This window comes from Xenopus laevis, chromosome 9_10S (assembly GCF_017654675.1).
Source record: "Xenopus laevis strain J_2021 chromosome 9_10S, Xenopus_laevis_v10.1, whole genome shotgun sequence".
NCBI classification, from domain to species: domain Eukaryota; kingdom Metazoa; phylum Chordata; class Amphibia; order Anura; family Pipidae; genus Xenopus; species Xenopus laevis.
In genome coordinates this window covers 115,593,200-115,611,469 of record NC_054388.1, presented here as the reverse complement: position 1 = coordinate 115,611,469, position 18,270 = coordinate 115,593,200, and the positions used below count along the sequence as shown (strand labels likewise).

General features: G+C 41.2%; 1 protein-coding gene and 1 long non-coding RNA gene across 3 annotated transcripts; both read left to right on the top strand.

Annotated features, from left to right (window-relative positions):
- The first annotated feature begins 527 nt into the window (after positions 1-527).
- On the top strand, positions 528-11,255 carry LOC495244 (uncharacterized). 2 transcript variants are annotated; one of them, XM_041577835.1, is made up of 4 exons: positions 528-713; positions 7,519-7,723; positions 9,443-9,569; positions 10,118-10,877. In XM_041577835.1, the coding sequence occupies exon 4, from the start codon at positions 10,133-10,135 to the stop codon at positions 10,766-10,768; it is 636 nt and encodes a 211-aa protein (XP_041433769.1). In that variant the 5' UTR covers positions 528-713; positions 7,519-7,723; positions 9,443-9,569; positions 10,118-10,132; the 3' UTR covers positions 10,769-10,877.
- A 1,810-nt stretch (positions 11,256-13,065) lies between these two features.
- Positions 13,066-18,069, top strand: LOC121399186. The gene is made up of 3 exons (XR_005964801.1): positions 13,066-13,100; positions 16,787-16,913; positions 17,462-18,069. It is a non-coding gene; the product is annotated as an uncharacterized LOC121399186 (long non-coding RNA).
- Positions 18,070-18,270: the final 201 nt, after the last annotated feature.

The window sequence follows — 18,270 nt, the reverse complement described above, 5'->3', positions numbered from 1 at the left end:
AGTAGATTTCTCTCATTCGTATCATTAATATCACTAAGAAATGGGGTGGTGACGTCATCTCCAGGCGCCAACGGGTTTTACAGGGGGTAAAAGCAAAGCGGGTCGTAGCTGGAACCAACACGTATAACTACAAACCCTAAATGGAGATTCCATGTGCCCTGTAATAACGTCACAAATGTGAGTGGAATATTTGTTCTTTTTTTACACACAATAAAAAGGTTTTACTTATCTTCTGCCCATTGTATATTTCCTCTGCTAAGCTACTATCACTCTTCCTCTGATAAAGGGTAACAAATAATGTATGTTTAAGTTTAGATTGTTTGGGGAATACGTTAGAGTAAACATACCTCCCAACATTTTGGAAGTAAAAAGAGGGACACAAATGTTTTCCGCACGGCTCACCCCCTAATTACCAAACCTGTATGGCAAGGTGTTTTGGCCCTAGTTTATGTCTATTAGACACTCCCCACAAAGCCTAACCAAGCTCACGCCACAAGGGGGTCCAGCACGGCTCAATACTTTCCGCTGTTTCCCAGTTGCATAAATATCTCTCCCAATTGCATTCTTGAGTTTATTCTTCACTGCCAGATCTAGAAGATGTTCCAGGATCACATACCCTTGTTCCAAGAAATTGGGTCCTCATCAAAAGACATTCTGCATTGGGATGGACTACTTCAAGTGCTTCTCGCTACAAATACTGCAGTCATCACACTGTAAGCAGACTTAGCTTCAAACAATTATATAAGTATGGGAATTGTGGGACATAACATCTCTTTTCCCTGCACCACCTAAGTCCCAGGGACCTCAGTATCCAGTGCTAAGGCAATTACGACCCCTTCGGATGAAGATCATACTCCAGGACAACAACCAAGGACAACACGTTAACATCATGTCATTGTTGTGGGCTAGATGTTTTGGCCCCAGAAATCAGACTAGTGCTATACTTGACTATACTATTTTGTTTTATTCTTGTTGCTGTGCATCTCTCTCCTATATTCCAGGCACCCCCCAGTGATAAAACTCCAGTACTGAAGACATCAGCCTCACCAACAGCTCTTGTGCCTGCAGTCAAAAGAGACTTTGCAATTGTTTGAGCCTAAAAGTCCTCTAGTTAATATACAGGTTATGGCAACAGCCTCACTTAACATTACTGATTGCTGGATATGCACAAACTCTCCTTTTACATCTTGTAGCATGTCTTACTCTCTCTCTTGTTCCTGAGCTCCTATTATTTATTTGGAGGTCTCCCTGTCAGGATTACATTCATACACTCAGTGATCAGCGGTCAGGAACCAACAATTAGAACTTAGAGTGTTAAATTAGTGGCAGACGGAGCTAAGTACCCAACATACCATTGCCCTTAATCACTGCATGTAAATAATAATACAGATAGGGAAGAACTACAAAACTTGCTGGGGGAGTTCCAGGAAAACAAATTCTACAGATTTTAGTACTTTTTGCATTAAAAAAAAAAATTATGAGTTACAGCATAAAAAGCACCGGGAAAAAACCTGGTGGAAAGTGATAGAAAAAAAGTCTTTATTTCTGGGGAAGTGTCTGAAACCAACTGAACTAAAAAAAACATGTTTAGAAGGTGAACATTCCCTTTACTCAGTGTAAATACAAGGGGAATGTGTGATATCGCAGCAGAGAAATGAGACTCTCTCCTGCCGGCTGAAACTGGATAATGGGTCCCTGGAGTGACTGGAGGGAGAGCAGGGTCGGACTGGCCCACCGGAGACACCAGGAAAAATCCCGGTGGGCCCCAGTCCTAGTGGGCCAATCCAGGCCCATCAGTTGTGTGCCAGTTTTTCCTATTTTCTCTTAAATCTTAATAAAGTTCTGGCCTGTGCGCTGACGATTTGAGTGTCCACAGCTATTCTGCACTATTGAAACCATTATTTAAATAGAGTGGGTCAGTTTAGTAGGTAGCACCTCCCATTGATAAAGATTTGAAACAAAAAAGGTGGTGTGCAAGGTCATTAATGGTTAAATGTAGACAAAAAAAGAGGAAAAAGTATGACCCATATATTTGCACCTTCCCACACTAGTTAACTGGATTCCCAGAGCAACAGAATGATAAAATATAACTTTTATTAATTATATCCTAAAATTGTATTGAGACAAAATAAAGGTAAAGTGTATGTTAAAATCAAGGTTAGGTAAGGTAGCTGAAGTAGACTCAAGGTCATCAGATAATAGACGGTATTTACTTATCAGAACAATGCGGTTTTTACTTGCAAATAAATGGTAAGTTACCCACGACTTCACTCGCAGTCTTAGGGTACTGGTGGCCCACTATGTATATATGGATCGGGTGGAAATAGGGTTAAGTGGTACTGTATATATGACACAGAACTGGACAGGGCCGGACTGGGAGTAAAAAGCAGCCCGGGCAAAAAAATCAAAGCAGCCCACATGTAAACACATGATGGTCTTGTACTCATCCACTCATATATTGGGGTACAACTGCAAAAAAGTATGTGCATAAAGAGCTGCCTTTCTCGTTTAAGTGTAATTAATGTAAAATATGTTAAAGATTCTGCAGCCTCAGCCTTTATGTGGTCACAGAACCCCTCAGTGACTTTTAATAACCTTATCATTTAAAGTAGGGGGTACATTATTCCTTATAATACATGAGTGATACTCAGAGTTCCCTGTATAACTCAGCCTGAAACCTTGTGCCTTTATATGGTCACAGAACAACCCCTCAGTGACTTCTAATATCCTTATCATTTACAGTAGGGGGTACATTATCCCTTATAATACATGAGTGATACTCAGAGTTTCCTGTATAACTCAGCCTTGTGTCTTTATATGGTCACAGAACAACCCCTCAGTGACTTCTAATATCCTTATCATTTACAGTAGGGGTACATTATCCCTTATAATACATGAGTGATACTCAGAGTTCCCTGTATAACTCAGCCTGCAGCCTTGTGCCTTTATATGGTCACAGAACAACCCCTCAGTGACTTCTAATATCCTTATCATTTACAGTAGGGGGTACATTATCCCTTATAATACATGAGTGATACTCAGAGTTCCCTGTATAACTCAGCCTGCAGCCTTGTGCCTTTATATGGTCACAGAACAACCCCTCAGTGACTTCTAATATCCTTATCATTTACAGTAGGGGGTACATTATCCCTTATAATACATGAGTGATACTCAGAGTTCCCTGTATAACTCAGCCTGCAGCCTTGTGCCTTTATATGGTCACAGAACCCCTCAGTGACTTATAATATCCTTATCATTTACAGTAGGGGTACATTATCCCTTATAATACATGAGTGATACTCAGAGTTCCCTGTATAACTCAGCCTGCAGCCTTGTGCCTTTATATGGTCACAGAACAACTCCTCAGTGACTTCTAATATCCTTATCATTTACAGTAGGGGGTACATGATCCCTTATAATACATGAGTGATACTCAGAGTTCCCTGTATAACTCAGCCTGCAGCCTTGTGTCTTTATATGGTCACAGAACAACCCCTCAGTGACTTCTAATATCCTTATCATTTACAGTAGGGGGTACATTATCCCTTATAATACATGAGTGATACTCAGAGTTCCCTGTATAACTCAGCCTGCAGCCTTGTGCCTTTATATGGTCACAGAACAACCCCTCAGTGACTTCTAATATCCTTATCATTTACAGTAGGGGGTACATTATCCCTTATAATACATGAGTGATACTCAGAGTTCCCTGTATAACTCAGCCTGCAGCCTTGTGCCTTTATATGGTCACAGAACAACCCCTCAGTGACTTCTAATATCCTTATCATTTACAGTAGGGGGTACATTATCCCTTATAATACATGAGTGATACTCAGAGTTCCCTGTATAACTCAGCCTGCAGCCTTGTGCCTTTATATGGTCACAGAACAACCCCTCAGTGACTTCTAATATCCTTATCATTTACAGTAGGGGGTACATTATCCCTTATAATACATGAGTGATACTCAGAGTTCCCTGTATAACTCAGCCTGCAGCCTTGTGCCTGTCCGGCCTGATAATGTCTATGAACACTGTGCCAGGGCAGAAAATATTATATAGACTGTATGAACACTGTGATAGGGCAAAGATATTATATATACTGTGTATGAACACTGTGCCAGGGCAGAAATATATATACTGTATGAACATTGCCAAGGCAAAGAGATTATGTTAACTGTATATGAGCACTTTGCCAGCAGGTCACTTAGGTTACAACTCCATTCTCCCTCCCATTAAATTCCAATGTTAAAACCTTTTTGCTTGTGATCTGCCTGAATGTCACTGCTCTGCTCACCACTAGAACGTGATTCCTCCTCCTTTCTGATCGGATCTGGGCAGTAATAGGCAAGCCGTGGGAAGAGAAACCCGACCAAAGAGGGAGACCGTGCAGGAGCGGGTCCAGGGCCCCCAGCCACAAACTGAGTGCCGCCGATATCACCTGCACCCCTCTGCATGTGCGCGCATACGCGCGCAATGTATGCACGCTTGTGAGTTTATTCTGCAGAACAGGGAGTGCAGTAGCGGCTCCGGGCCCCCAAACTATTGAGTATATCTTTTGTCCCCTTCACATGCGCTCTTTTTAGTTTAGTTTAAAAGAGGAAGCGCAGGAAGCGCAGGATCGGATCTGGGCTGGCGGGGCCCAAACACACACACACGCACCTCTCTCTGTCTCTCTCCGAGGCTTCTTGCTCCAAAGAAGGAGGACACGAACTCTCCCTTGCTAATTAGCTTCCCAACACATTTCCTGGACAATGAGAGGGGGCGTGGTGTCATAACTTTCCCTGAAGGCCAATGAAAGGAGGAGGGAGGAACGAAGGGGCTGCTTAGTACGTGTGCGAAGAGAGAAGCACAGGGACAGCGTGCAATGCAGTCTCTACCCGCCCGCGATAACCAATACAGTTTCACTTCACAAAAGAGAAGCAGCCCATTTTAACAGTAAATACAGCAGCCCTTCGGGCATTTGCCCGATCATACAGATTCCCAGTCCGGGCCTGGAACTGGACCGTAAATGAGCCCCAATTCCACAAAACACACTGTATTCAGGCAGTTTGTAGATCCTTCTCCTTTAGCAACCTTAAAAAGCTGAGTGTTTCTAATCTAAGAGAGACCGAATCTGCCCAATTGCGAGATCCGTCTACTCAGTTAGCTGGGCTTAAATAAAAAAAAAAAAGATAAATTCCCCTAAACAACCATATAGTCTGGGCTATAACAAGTATGGAAATAGAGAGGTGCAGCCTGATTTATGTACACTGCCTGTCCATATGTTTGTTCTACCCTTTGTCAGCTGTACTTGCTTGTATCAGGCTGTAAAGACAACACATCTCTCAATCATAGGCATACTCAACAAAAAATGCTTCAAAGGCTCGCTAATGATTGGTGGGCCCTTCATATTAGGTTCTCTGGTGGGCCCTTGGTACCCCAGTCCGACACTGAGGGAGAGTAGGGTGGGGGCCCTCCAGTCTTAATCCCAAGCAGAGTTTGTAGCTGATCAGCCAGGGAGCTGCTTGTTTAGTTTATAGCTGGGCATAAACCTGATAAATAGACTTCACTCTGTCTGTCTCTCTCTCTGTCTGTCTGTCTGTCTCTGTCTGTCTCTCTGTCAGTCTGTCTCTGTCTGTCTCTCTGTCAGTCTGTCTCTCTGTCTGTCTGTCTGTCTCTCTCTGTCTGTCTCTCTCTGTCTATCTCTCTCTCTGTCTGTCTCTCTGTCTGTCTTTCTTTCTTTCTCTCTCTCTGTCTGTCTCTCTCTCTGTCTGTCTGTCTCTCTCTCTCTGTCTGTCTGTCTCTCTGTCTGTCTGTCTGTCTGTCTCTCTGTCTGTCTGTGCCAGGGGAGCTGCAAACAGTGAGTCTTTCTAATGCTGTGATGTGTAGGTCAGTGCTGTGGCTACACTCGCCCCATATAGACGGGTTTTATAAATGATTCAGTAAATGACATGTGCAGAGACTTCAGTCTTGTTGTATTGGCTGTAACATCTCATGTATATGAGCCTGCGCCTGTCTGTCCCTGCGTTTACTTTCACGTAAGTCATGCGCAGTGACCCATTGTTTATTATCTCATTGTCTCACTCATTTCATTTGGAAATCTGTCGCTACACAATATGATTGTTCACACCCCATCGATGTAACAATAAGTAGGTGATTTTTATCAAATTGTGCTAAAGAAGAAATATGCCCATTTTTGACCACCTATAGATAGTGCCGCCTATATATTTGTTACCTTGTGTTTGGATTTTGTTTTGTTTTTTTAGTGAAACTGATCATGGTCTGGTTGTGCCCTACTTTGGGGAGTCCTTTGGGTTATTTTGTGGGTGTGTGTGTGTGTTTTATCTGCACCAGGAAACCAACATCCCCACTGCCTTTAATCCCTACACACACATATATATAAATATCCCTAATCTGGTTACTGTCTCTTTAAATAACAATTAACCCATGGCAATCCAGGGCCCTGAGTCCATTTTGCGTATGAAAAGTACTGGGAACTGGGATTTACAGCACAGTGCCTCCACCTAGGGAACACTGAGGAGCACACCTCAGGGGATTTCCACTAGGAAAAATAAAACACACACAGTTTGCAATAAAACAAATATAAACTTTATGTAAAACTGTATTCAGTAACTGTATATGCAAATCACACAATATCACTTTACCCAGGAGAACCTGTGTGTACTATCAACCCTTTCCCAATAGCTCTTATGTCCCCAGGTAGTGCTACCTGCCCCAAGGTACCTTTCCCTTTGAAAGTAGTGGCAGGTACACAAGCAAGACCTGTCCTCACCCTGGGGAAACACACAGTGGCCAAAGTATCCGCAGGCAGGAGATAGAAACTGGCTCTCCCTGATGCTCAAAAACTTAATCAAAGCAAAGCAAATGGCAGACTTTATATATATGTATATATATATGTATGTATATGTATATGTATATATATATATATATATATATATATATATATATATATATATATATGTATATAGATAGATAAAAGCCATGAATATCCTGTAAATTATATCCTTATAAACGGTGACTAGTGATGTCATCAGTTAGAAACGGTGAGCAATGATGTCATTTTAGTCACATGACTCACTAAAACTTGTATATTACAATAAATAAAGTACCTCCTCTTGTAAAATATAAGTTCAATGACCTGTATAAAAGCACTCAGCCTTTGGCCTTGGTGACTTATAATATCCTTATATTTTAAAATAGGGGTACTTTATTCACTAACATATATATCATCGATATAACACAGCAACAAGCACAGTCAAATTAAAGGTAATTGTATGAAAAAATAGCAGGTTTTATAAATGTCTCTCTCTTTCTGTCGCTCCTTAAAAACTTTTCCCCCCTCTCAAATAAGAATATTTGACCATTGCAATAAGAGAATTTTGTTTCAGATACTGATATATAGATTCCTGCATGGAATAATATAATAGCATAATGCACTTACTGGACTTATATATGTATATTCCCAGCACATGGGGGTCTGTGTTACTTTATGTTTCAGCTGCATTTTTCTACTTCCAGAAAAACAAACATTTCCCCGAAGTGAACCCAGTAGGAAAGTGAAAGCGACTGGGAAAGACCAATGATCCACCCCCACCCACTGCTACTTCCCCCCATAAGGACATTATTTCTATGGGGAATTCTATATAAGCAGGACCTGAGCTCAACTGTATGATAAGGTCCCACAGCTCCTGATCCTCAGTCTCGTCACACTCCCCCCCAGCAGGTCAGTCTCCTCTTCTTCTCTTCTCCTTCTAACCTCACATTCCTGCTTTATCTCTGTAATATAATAGCTACTTATTATTATCAGCCTGGGGGTCTCTCCCTGTGTATCCACAAGGCACAACCCCTTTATTAATTATTGCTATTAAACCAGTGGATCTGTGGGTACAGTTGGCAGTAGGTTGGGTACATTGCAGGGAATTTATGGGGGTATCTGTGCTATTAAACCAGTGGATCTTGGGGTACAGTTGGCAGTAGGTTGGGTACATGACAGTGAATTTATGTGGGTCTCTGTGCTATTAAACCAGTGGATCTTGGGGTACAGTTGGCAGTAGGTTGGGTACATGACAGTGAATTTATGTGGGTCTCTGTGTTATTAAACCAGTGGATCTGGGGGTACAATTGACTGCACATTGGGTACATAGCAGTGAATTTATGGAGGTATCTGTGCTATTAAACCAATGGAACTGGGGGTACAGTTGGCTGCACGTTGGGTACATGGCAGGGAATTTATGGGGTATCTGTGCTATTAAACCAGTGGATCTGGGGACACAGTTGGCAGTTGGTTGGGTACATGGCAGAGAAAATATGGGGTATATTTTCTATTAAACCAGTGGATCTGGGGGTACATTTGGCAGTAGGTTGGGTACATGGCAGTGAATTTATGGGGGTATCTTTGCTATTAAACCAGTGGATCTGGGGGTATGGTTGGCAGTAAGTTGGGTACATGGCAGTGAATTTATAGGGGTATCTGTGCTATTAAACCAGTGGATCTGGGGTACAGTTGGCAGTAGGTTGGGTACATGGCAGTGGATTTAAGGGGGTATCTGTGCTATTAAACCAGTGGATCTGGGGTACAGTTGGCAGTAGGTTGGGTACATGGCAGTGGATTTAAGGGGGTATCTGTGCTATTAAACCAGCAGATCTGGGGGTACAGTTGGCAGTAGGTTGGGTACATGGCAGAAAATTCATGGAGGTATCTGTGCTATTAAACCTGTGGATCTGGGGGTACAGTTGGCTGCACATTGGGTACATAGCAGTGAATTTGTGGAGGTATCTGTGCTATTAAACCAGCGGATCTGGGGGTACAGTTGGCTGCACGTTGGGTACATGGCAGTGAATTTATAGGGGTATCTGTGCTATTAAACCAGTGGTTTTGGGGGTCAAAAGGAAATAGAAGACTGGGTTTAAGAGAAAAAATGTCAGAATACAGTATCATTTACACACTTATATTTAAGGAAATGACCCCTATAGCAGAGTTACTATATGAAATACGGATCGTAACATGCGAGTGGGTCAGACACTCATAGTGGGGGGATGTTTAATAAAGACAAAAGTAATATTTCATGCATTTTTACCAAAAAGGAAAATTTTTCAAGACACTGGGTACTTTGTCAATTGTGAGTATAAAAAGTGTTCTCATTGGTGCATTTGCAGAGATTCACAGTTTGGACACATGAGAGTTTGGTTTCTTTTATATCCGCCTCCTATTTCCCTCTATACAAGTGGGGAAAACTATTTAGTGTAATTTCTACAGATTTTCCTGTAAATCCCTATTGTGTTGAAGTACTGGTTCATTTTAGGCAGGACCTGGAGTCTGGGTGGAAAGGAGCTGCCTTCTGCTACATTGTTTCTGTAGTCACAACTAGCAGTGCACATAATGAATAATATGAATTCAGAGTGCAATGGGAGGGTAAGAGAGAATTAATTTCATTTATTACAGGGAGCTGAAAGACAACAGGAAGATTCTCTGAATTCTGTAAGTCAGGTAAACGTTCCTACTTCAGCTGAGCACGTTGGTTCCACAGTAGCAGAGCAGGAAAAACAACGTTACAGGAAACAATTTATAAGTAAGTGATGAACATAGACCCTGCTTTCATTAGCAATGACACTAACAATTCATTTTAAAACCGTTATGTTTTATGATTACATTGTGGACAGCTGCTAAGAATTGCATTTTCTTTTATCAGGTAAAATGATATTTTGGCGTTTATATTCCCTTTAATGTAATTGCAGCAACATAAAGGGGACATATTGTATTTATTGAGCATTTCTGTCAAACCCTACTAGCCCTGCCCATCTGTTCCACTTACTGCCGCCTCCTTTCCCAGGCTGCGCAGGAGGCGGCACTCAGCTCACTGCACTGTAGGACAGGAACCAATCAGCAGCTAGCAGGACCTGATAGGGAACTGGAGCTGGTCTTTTTCCTGTGTGACTGCAGGGCTGTGATTGGCTGTCCCACTCCAACTGTGCTTTCGGCATTTGAAACAGACAGGGACCATATCAGATCTATAAAGGGGCTGTTTTTAAAGTTAATGATCATTTTAAGGCTGAAGTTAAAGTGGGGGGCTCGGCAGGGGCACAGGCTAAAGATCATGTTTGTGTTGATGATTCACAGGAAGAAAAGTGGAAGATGTCTGGAACCAATCAGCACAAGTGGGAAAAAACATTCCATCCTGGTATCAAGAATGTTACATTAACATTACGGGGAGATAAAACACTAACAACATTCATAAATCGGGTTACACATGAAAGTTCTGAGAATATAATTGGCATATCCAAAAAACCATCAATATCACCTGGAAGTGTGTCAGTGAGCCCATCTGGTTTTATTGATATGTTTGATACTGCAGACAGACCAGCTGAGGCTTCTGCAGTAGGTGTCTATGCTGTGACTGATACCTATGCCTGTAAAGGATTCAAGAATGCACCTGGGAAACGGATCCCTAAGGCTGGAGCCTACGCTGGTGCTGGGGTGGGGAGGGCCAGGGCTGCAGTTAGTGTGTTAGAGGCTGAAGCCAAAGGCCCTAATGCCTCGGCTGGAGCTGTAGCCAAAATTTATAGAGCTGAAGCGATGGCCAGAGCAGAGGTGGGAAGTGTTTCTGCCAGTGCTGGTCCAATCAAAGCCACTCTGGGCCTTGGGGTGGATACAGGGGTGAAGGTGGGTGTGGATGGGGTTGAGGCAAAAATCTTAGGCACTGGGATTAGACTTGGACCTAATCCAAGTATCTCTTTGCTTGGGTCAGAACTTTCTTGTGTTATTTCATAAGATCCACTAGGATCTACTTATCAAGGTCCAAAAATGCAGCTTTTTGATTCCATAGTGAAAATACCCCATAACAATTATAAAGTCTGCAAATCATTATATATATATATATATATATATATATATATATATATATATATATATATATATATATATATATATATATATATATATATATATAAATATTATATAGTCTTTATAGCTTTACTGGGACCTTCATTTAATTCAATTAATTTCCTGTTCTTATGCCAATCTAATCAATTTAATATTTCCCTCTCCCCTGTAATACCCCCCCAATTAAACAAGGACTTTATTTGCTTTGGATAATTGTGTAGAATTTCTTTTGGCCCCTCTTACTTTGTGTAGCAATGAATTTACTCTGAGAATGAGGCCTCCCATGTATTCAAGTTCTACTGAAGTTTAATGTCTGTTCATCTGCTGTAACTTGTGTCCTATGAGACTGTATAATAAATGGGAATTACCCTGCTAATTATGTGATTATTGTGTATTAATTAGGTAATACTGCAGATGACCTCTTATGTGGGTGCCCCTTCTTCTGGATCTTCTAGTGGATCCTAAAACTGTTGAATCAGGAGTGTGGGGCTACTGGGTGCATTATTATGTGTAGGCACTTCATCAAGCTCCACTCCTGCCCCTACCTCTGGTTGATGAATCAGCGTCTGAGGGAGATAAAGTATGGGGGGTGGGGGGGGACTCCACATGGTTGAGAATAACAGAAGATCTTTGTCTAAGACCTCTGGTGTTAATTGAGGGGGCCACCCCCAGTCTGTCTTTAACAGTCTTTCAAAGTCAGAAGATCCCATTTCAACCTTCTCTCTTCTGAATGTGTGTAGTTCAGCCGTGCAGTGTATGAGCTGTTGGTCCAATTGATCCAGCCACTTAGTATCTGTATCTTAAAGTAGAAAGATGAGATTGTTCCAAGGCAGAGATCTCAGTGCAAGTTCTCAGATACCTCCTCAATTACCGGCAGCATCAGATCCAAAGAACATTTGTTCATCAGCCGACACCCCCTTTTACAGAATCCAATATTGTTCCGGCCAATTGTAGGGATGTTCCTAACCCTGAAGCCCCTGGGTATGTGTTGTTTTTTGTTAAAACCAGATGTAGTTCATGTAAGTCAATATCTTTTTCTTACGATCTCAATAAGGAATGAGAGAAATCATTGGTGGAAGCAGTCGAAGACCCAGAAGAAGGGACATTACCCCAAAAGACAGTGCAGCTTCCATTCTCTGAAATAAACATGTCTATAAGCCTTGCACCTTCCTTATCTATGTTGCCTCTTGTTCCTGTATGTTATGGAAGCAGATGGACATCACCAGCAGTTTCCCCTATATAGAATATTAGTGGCTTCTGCATCAGAAAGGGGAATATCAACCACTTTAGTGTCACCAAACCTCTCTATAAACTGCACTTCATTAGCAAGAGAAGGCAAAAATAATGCAAAATACTTGGGTGGCTGAAGGTGGGCATATTGTAGAAAGATCAGTTTGTTGGGTGACCTCACTAGATGATCAGATCTTTCCCAGATATGCCCTCCTTAACACAATGATTTGTCCAACTGAGCTGCCAGATGAGGGGTCATTGGTGGGCAGATCAGAAATACCCCAGTGATAGTGACAAGGAGGGAAAATCTGGGTATAAAAAGGGGGTCAGTGTTCTCATGTGTCAGTCATCCTGGAGTCTTGTGTGAAGAAGAGCAGCTCGGAGTGTCCCACAAACCCTTAATATTTTATTAAAATACAGTTGTATGAATTAAAATAACTAAATTAATTACATTTTAAAATAAATATAAATATATAGATATTGTTGCAGCTTAAGGTTGTGGCTCAGTGGCATCAGGTAACTGGACATTCCTTGGGAAAGCAAGAAGGGGAGTATGTCCAGGACACAACTTGAGTTTTTAATGACCTCTAGGGAATGTACCAAGAATATAATGGCCATAACTTCTTACAGGAACATGGTAGAGAAATAATATTTTATTTTTGATCACATTTTTACTAATGGTTCCATACACACTAAACATTAATGCTTCCAGAAAACCAAGGTTTACAGAAAGAGGAACCAGTGTTAAGTGAAACCAAGATGGAGACATCAATAAGGTCATAGTCCCCAGTGCTGCTGCTTATCCAGTAGGAATTTCCAGGATAAATAAGTTTATAGAGGAGTCATTCCATAAGTTTCATCAGTGACCTTTACCCTATGAGTGAGATTTACAGGAAAGCAATTGATAACTATGGTGAGAACAACACATGCTATAAATTGTATTCAAACATTTCTGTGGCACCAACACACCAAGCTGACTTGGATCCTGCAGGTCTGTCCTTTTCTTGGTTCTTTTGGTTCTTTTTCCACCTTCTCCTTCCATAGTCCTGCGGGAACTTTGGGCTGTGAATTTATTGGGGTATCTGTGCTATTAAACCAGCGGATCTGGGGGTACAGTTGGCAGTATGTTGGGTACATGTCAGTGAGTTTATGGGGGTATCTGTGTGTCATGGACACGGTACTTCCAAGCGCACGTGACTTTAGGTGTGACTATAGGGGGCACTCAGTCTCTCACCCACCTTGCACACAGGTTAGACTAACACAAAAGCCCCCCAAACACCAACCAACACCCACAAAACTCATTCGCTGCCACCATCTATCATTCACAGGTGATAGAAACCTAATGTGACTATTCCCCTGTTCTCTCTAACAGGTAATAACTCACAATACACCAATTCATTAAACTCTCTCTCACTATAGTCAGTTAGTTCCTAATGATTCCACAAGTACGTGAGAGAGATTGGTGTTTGCCGCACCTTCTAACCAAATGTCACTCCCTAAGAAAGTCCCTTAACCGAGAGCAGATGAGCCACTCGGTATAGATGTGCTGACAACTCCTATTGATTGATTCAACTTGATTCAATGCTCAAAGAAAGAGACAAAAAGAGAGGAGTATATAGCGTCGCACAATCTATTTGTAGATTTGGGTAAGTGATTGTGTCTTCAAAAACATTGTGATCAACTAGTTCATCATGAACAACAAGTAAATTGATTGTGTTGATTAGTGAAAATAGCTTTTGTAATTAATAAAGTTAAATAAATAAAGTGAAAAATCTTGTTAAATTCATTGTGAAGTAAAAACTTTTAAAGTGCAAGGTGCTTATTGTGGACATGAAACATGCTTAGACCCACGACATATGACCCATGGATAAGAGACCTGATAAAATATAACTTTTATTGACTCCTAAAATTCATAAGTTGCAAGTGGGAATAATTCATAAAATCACTTAAAAACAATTAAGAAAAAGGGGTGGAGATTCAATCTGATATATGTGTGAATGGGGATTACAGCGTAATTAATTCATTAGACTGTTCCCTTCTAGATCATACGTCACCCATTAACCCTATAATGAATTGATGGGGTACATAGAGAACATTGCTAAGCAATTGTAATGGTGGTAGGTGAGAGGATGGATGAGGAATGGATAATATAGTGAGGGTTAATCTTAGGGTCAAGCCCTTAAACTCTCTTAAGGGTGGGTTTGGGAATAAGACTGATCAGTAACAGTATTCATTGAGCCCAAAAGTAATTCAAATTGCGCTGTGTAAACAGTACATTCAGGACACATTAGCCCTGTATATTGTATTGGTAAAGTAATCCACCACTGTACAGTATGGTGTGCAAAAATTCTTTTTAAACTAACACTGTGTCCTCTCAGAGGCACCTATGTTCTATGGCCTATTCCCTAAACACTAAGAAAAGCAACACCTTGTACTGACAGAGTGGCTATACCTGTGCTCAATTGAATTCCGAACCCCCCAAATAATAGCGATTTCCTCCGTTCCACCTCCCCACGTTTATCAATCCCACTATAAGGCTTTCGTTGTGGTTCTCTTTTCCCCTATCTAAACCTCTAAAGAACTAAGCGGCGGAGCTGTAGTGCCTGACGCACGTTTCGCCGATTATAGGCTTTTTCAAAGGCTTGTTCACGATGAACTAGTTGATCACAATGTTTTTGAAGACACAATCACTTACCCAAATCTACAAATAGATTGTGCGACGCTATATACTCCTCTCTTTTTGTCTCTTTCTTTGAGCATTGGATCAATGATTCAACAAGTACTCCAGCATGCAGAGGGTTAAGGCTCACAGTTAACTCTTTCAGGCTAGGTTCGTTTAGAGCAGGGATCCCCAACCTTTTGAACCCGTGAGCAACATTCAGAAGTAAAAGGAGTTGGGGAGCAACACAAGCATGAAAAATGTTCTTGGGGTGCCAAATAAGTTCTGTGATTGGCTATTTAGTAGCCCCTATGTGGATTATCAACCTACATTGAGGTTCTGTTGGGCAGTACATCTGGTTTTTAAGCAACTAAAACTTGCCTCCAAGCCTGGAATTCAAAAATAAGCTCCTGCTTTGAGGCCACTGGGAGCAACATCCAAGGTGTTGGAGAGCAACATGTTACTCACAAGCTACTGGTTGGGGATCACTGGTTTAGAGCATCAAAGACAATATTATTAAATTCTCTTTAATATTATAAAAGGTATAACAGTACAATATACAAAAAGATGTTACAAAAAGAGACAGACATTCAATAATACAATTACAAACAGTTGTAAAATAAAAGGGAAAACATGGAAAACCTATACTTAACTCCAAAGATATAGAATTGCTGGTCCTGGAGGCAAGGGGAAACAAAAGCGATAACTTCCAATCGCAATTGGTCCTCCAAAGTAAATCCCAAGTTTAGTCAGAAGAGCTGACAATTTATTAGTGATTTCAGGGCATCAGGTCACTACACACTCCCCCTCCCTCAGGAATGCAAGGGGTGTGGCCTAGCAGGACACAGATTGAGTGAGTGTGAGCTCCTGTGAGTAGGAACTGGACCAAGAATATAATGACCATAACTCCTTATAGGAACATAGGAGAGAGATGATATTATATTCATTGCTTATTAATTCTCTCAGGGATTCCATAGATACTAAACATCAATACTGTGTGACCTGCCCCTGCCCAGATATTCACATCTAATATACAGAGTAACAAACCCAGTCATGTTTGGACTCATCTGAAATCTGAAATTGCCTTGAACCCACCAGCAGTTCTTTATACTGTTGGTACAACAGGTCTGGGTTCTGTGAGGATAAATATATGTGAGTATACTTTATATGTAACCTTTACTTCACCTGTGAGGGACTTGCTGGGAACTTTAAGTTCTCCCTCCTTGGGCTTTCCCCCTCCCCATGGAATGGCTCTTATCAGTCAGGGCTTACAGAAGGGCATTACAGCTCTGACCCCTCTGACCATAGTGATTTAGATACTGGCAGAAATATTTCTCATGATACCTTGGCCTGTTTTATTAACTATTACAGGCCTGTATCATGACACTGTGCTATTAAACCAGTGGATCTGGGGGTACAGTTGGCAATAGGTTGGGTACATGGCAGGGAATTTATGGGGTATCTGTGCTATTAAACCAGCGGTTTTGGGGGTCAAAAGGAAATAGAAGACTGGGTTTAAGAGATAAAATGTCAGAATACAGTATCATTTTCACACTTATATTTAAGGAAATGACCCCTATAGCAGAGTTACTTTATCTATATGAAATACGGATCGTAACATGCGAGTGGGTCAGACACTCATAGTGGGGGGATGTTTTGGGAAAAAATTTTAAGACACTGGGGACTTTGTCAATTGTGAGTATAAAAAGTGTTCTCATTGGTGCATTTGCAGAGATTCACAGTTTGGACACATGAGAGTTTGGTTTCTTTTATATCCGCCTCCTATTTCCCTCTATACAAGTGGGGGAAACTATTTAGTGTAATTTCTACTGATTTTCCTGTAAATCCCTATTGTGTTGAAGTACTGGTTCATTTTAGGCAGGACCTGGAGTCTGGGTGGAAAGGTGCTGCCTTCTGCTACATTGTTTCTGTAGTCACAACTAGCAGTGCACATAATGAATAATATGAATTCAGAGTGCAATGGGAGGGTAAAAGAGAATTAATTTCATTTATTACAGGGAGCTGAAAGACAACAGGAAGATTCTCTGAATTCTGTACGTCAGGTAAACGTTCCTACTTCAGCTGAGCACGTTGGTTCCACAGTAGCAGAGCAGGAAAAACAACGTTACAAGAAACAATTTGTAAGTAAGTGATAAACATAGACACTGCTTTCATTAGCAATGACACTAACAATTCATTTTAAAACCGTTATGTTTTATGATTACATTGTGGACAGCTGCTAAGAATTGCATTTTCTTTTATCAGGTAAAATGATATTTTGGCGTTTATATGCTCTTTAATGTAATTGCAGCAACATAAAGGGGACATATTGTATTTATTGAGCATTTCTGTCAAACCCTACTAATCCCGCCCATCTGTTCCACTTGCTGCCGCCTCCTTTCCCAGGCTGCGCAGGAGGCGGCACTCAGCTCACTGCACTGTAGGACAGGAACCAATCAGCAGCTAGCAGGACCTGATAGGGAACTGAAGCTGGTCTTTTTCCTGTGTGACTGCAGGGCTGTGATTGGCTGTCCCACTTCAACTGTGCTTTCGGCATTTGAAACAGACAGGGACCATATCAGATCTATAAAGGGGCTGTTTTTAAAGTTAATGATCATTTTAAGGCTGAAGTTAAAGTGGGGGGCTCGGCAGGGGCACAGGCTAAAGATCATGTTTGTGTTGATGTTTCACAGGAAGAAAAGTGGAAGATGTCTGGAACCAAGCAGCACAAGTGGGAAAAAACATTCCATCCTGGTAACAGGAATGTTACATTAACATTAGAGGGAGATAAAACACCAACAACATTCATAAATCGGTGGAGACATGAAACTTCTGAGAATAAACTTGACATATCCAAAAAACCATCAATATCACCTGGAAGTGTGTCAGTGAGCCCATCTGGTTTAATTGATATAATTGATACATATGACAGATCAGCTGAGGCTTCAGACCAGTTCTGGACTTGAAATATCTCAACAAACACATACGCTCAGTATGGTTCAAAATGGAGACTCTGCGGTCAGTAATTCGAGGAAAGGAACCCAAAGGGGTTGAGGCAAAAATCTTAGGCACCGGGATTAGACTTGGACCCAATCCAAGTATCTCTTTGTTTGGGTCAGAACTTTCTTGTGTTATTTCATAAGATCCACTAGGATCTACTTATCAAGGTCCAAAAATGCAGCTTTTTGATTCCATAGTGAAAATACCCCATAACAATTATAAAGCCTGCAAGTCATTCTATATATATATATAATACACAAAAGCCATGAATATCCTGTAAATTATATCCTTATAAATGGTGAGTTCTGATGTCATCAGTTATAAACGGTCAGTTCTGATGTCATTTCTGTCACATGACTCACTAAAACTTGTGTATTATAATAAATAAATTTTCTGATAGAGGTTATCCTGCCCCTCTATTGGTCCAACAGCGCTCTGAAGTTGAACTCTCTAGCCGAGAGAATTTATTACAGGGACGCCCACGTAAATCAATGGATCGCAT

What these genes read in the sequence shown, in the direction of transcription:
- LOC495244 (XM_041577835.1), top strand. Translation starts at nt 10,133, where the DNA reads ATGTCTGGAACCAATCAGCACAAGTGGGAAAAAACATTCCATCCTGGT.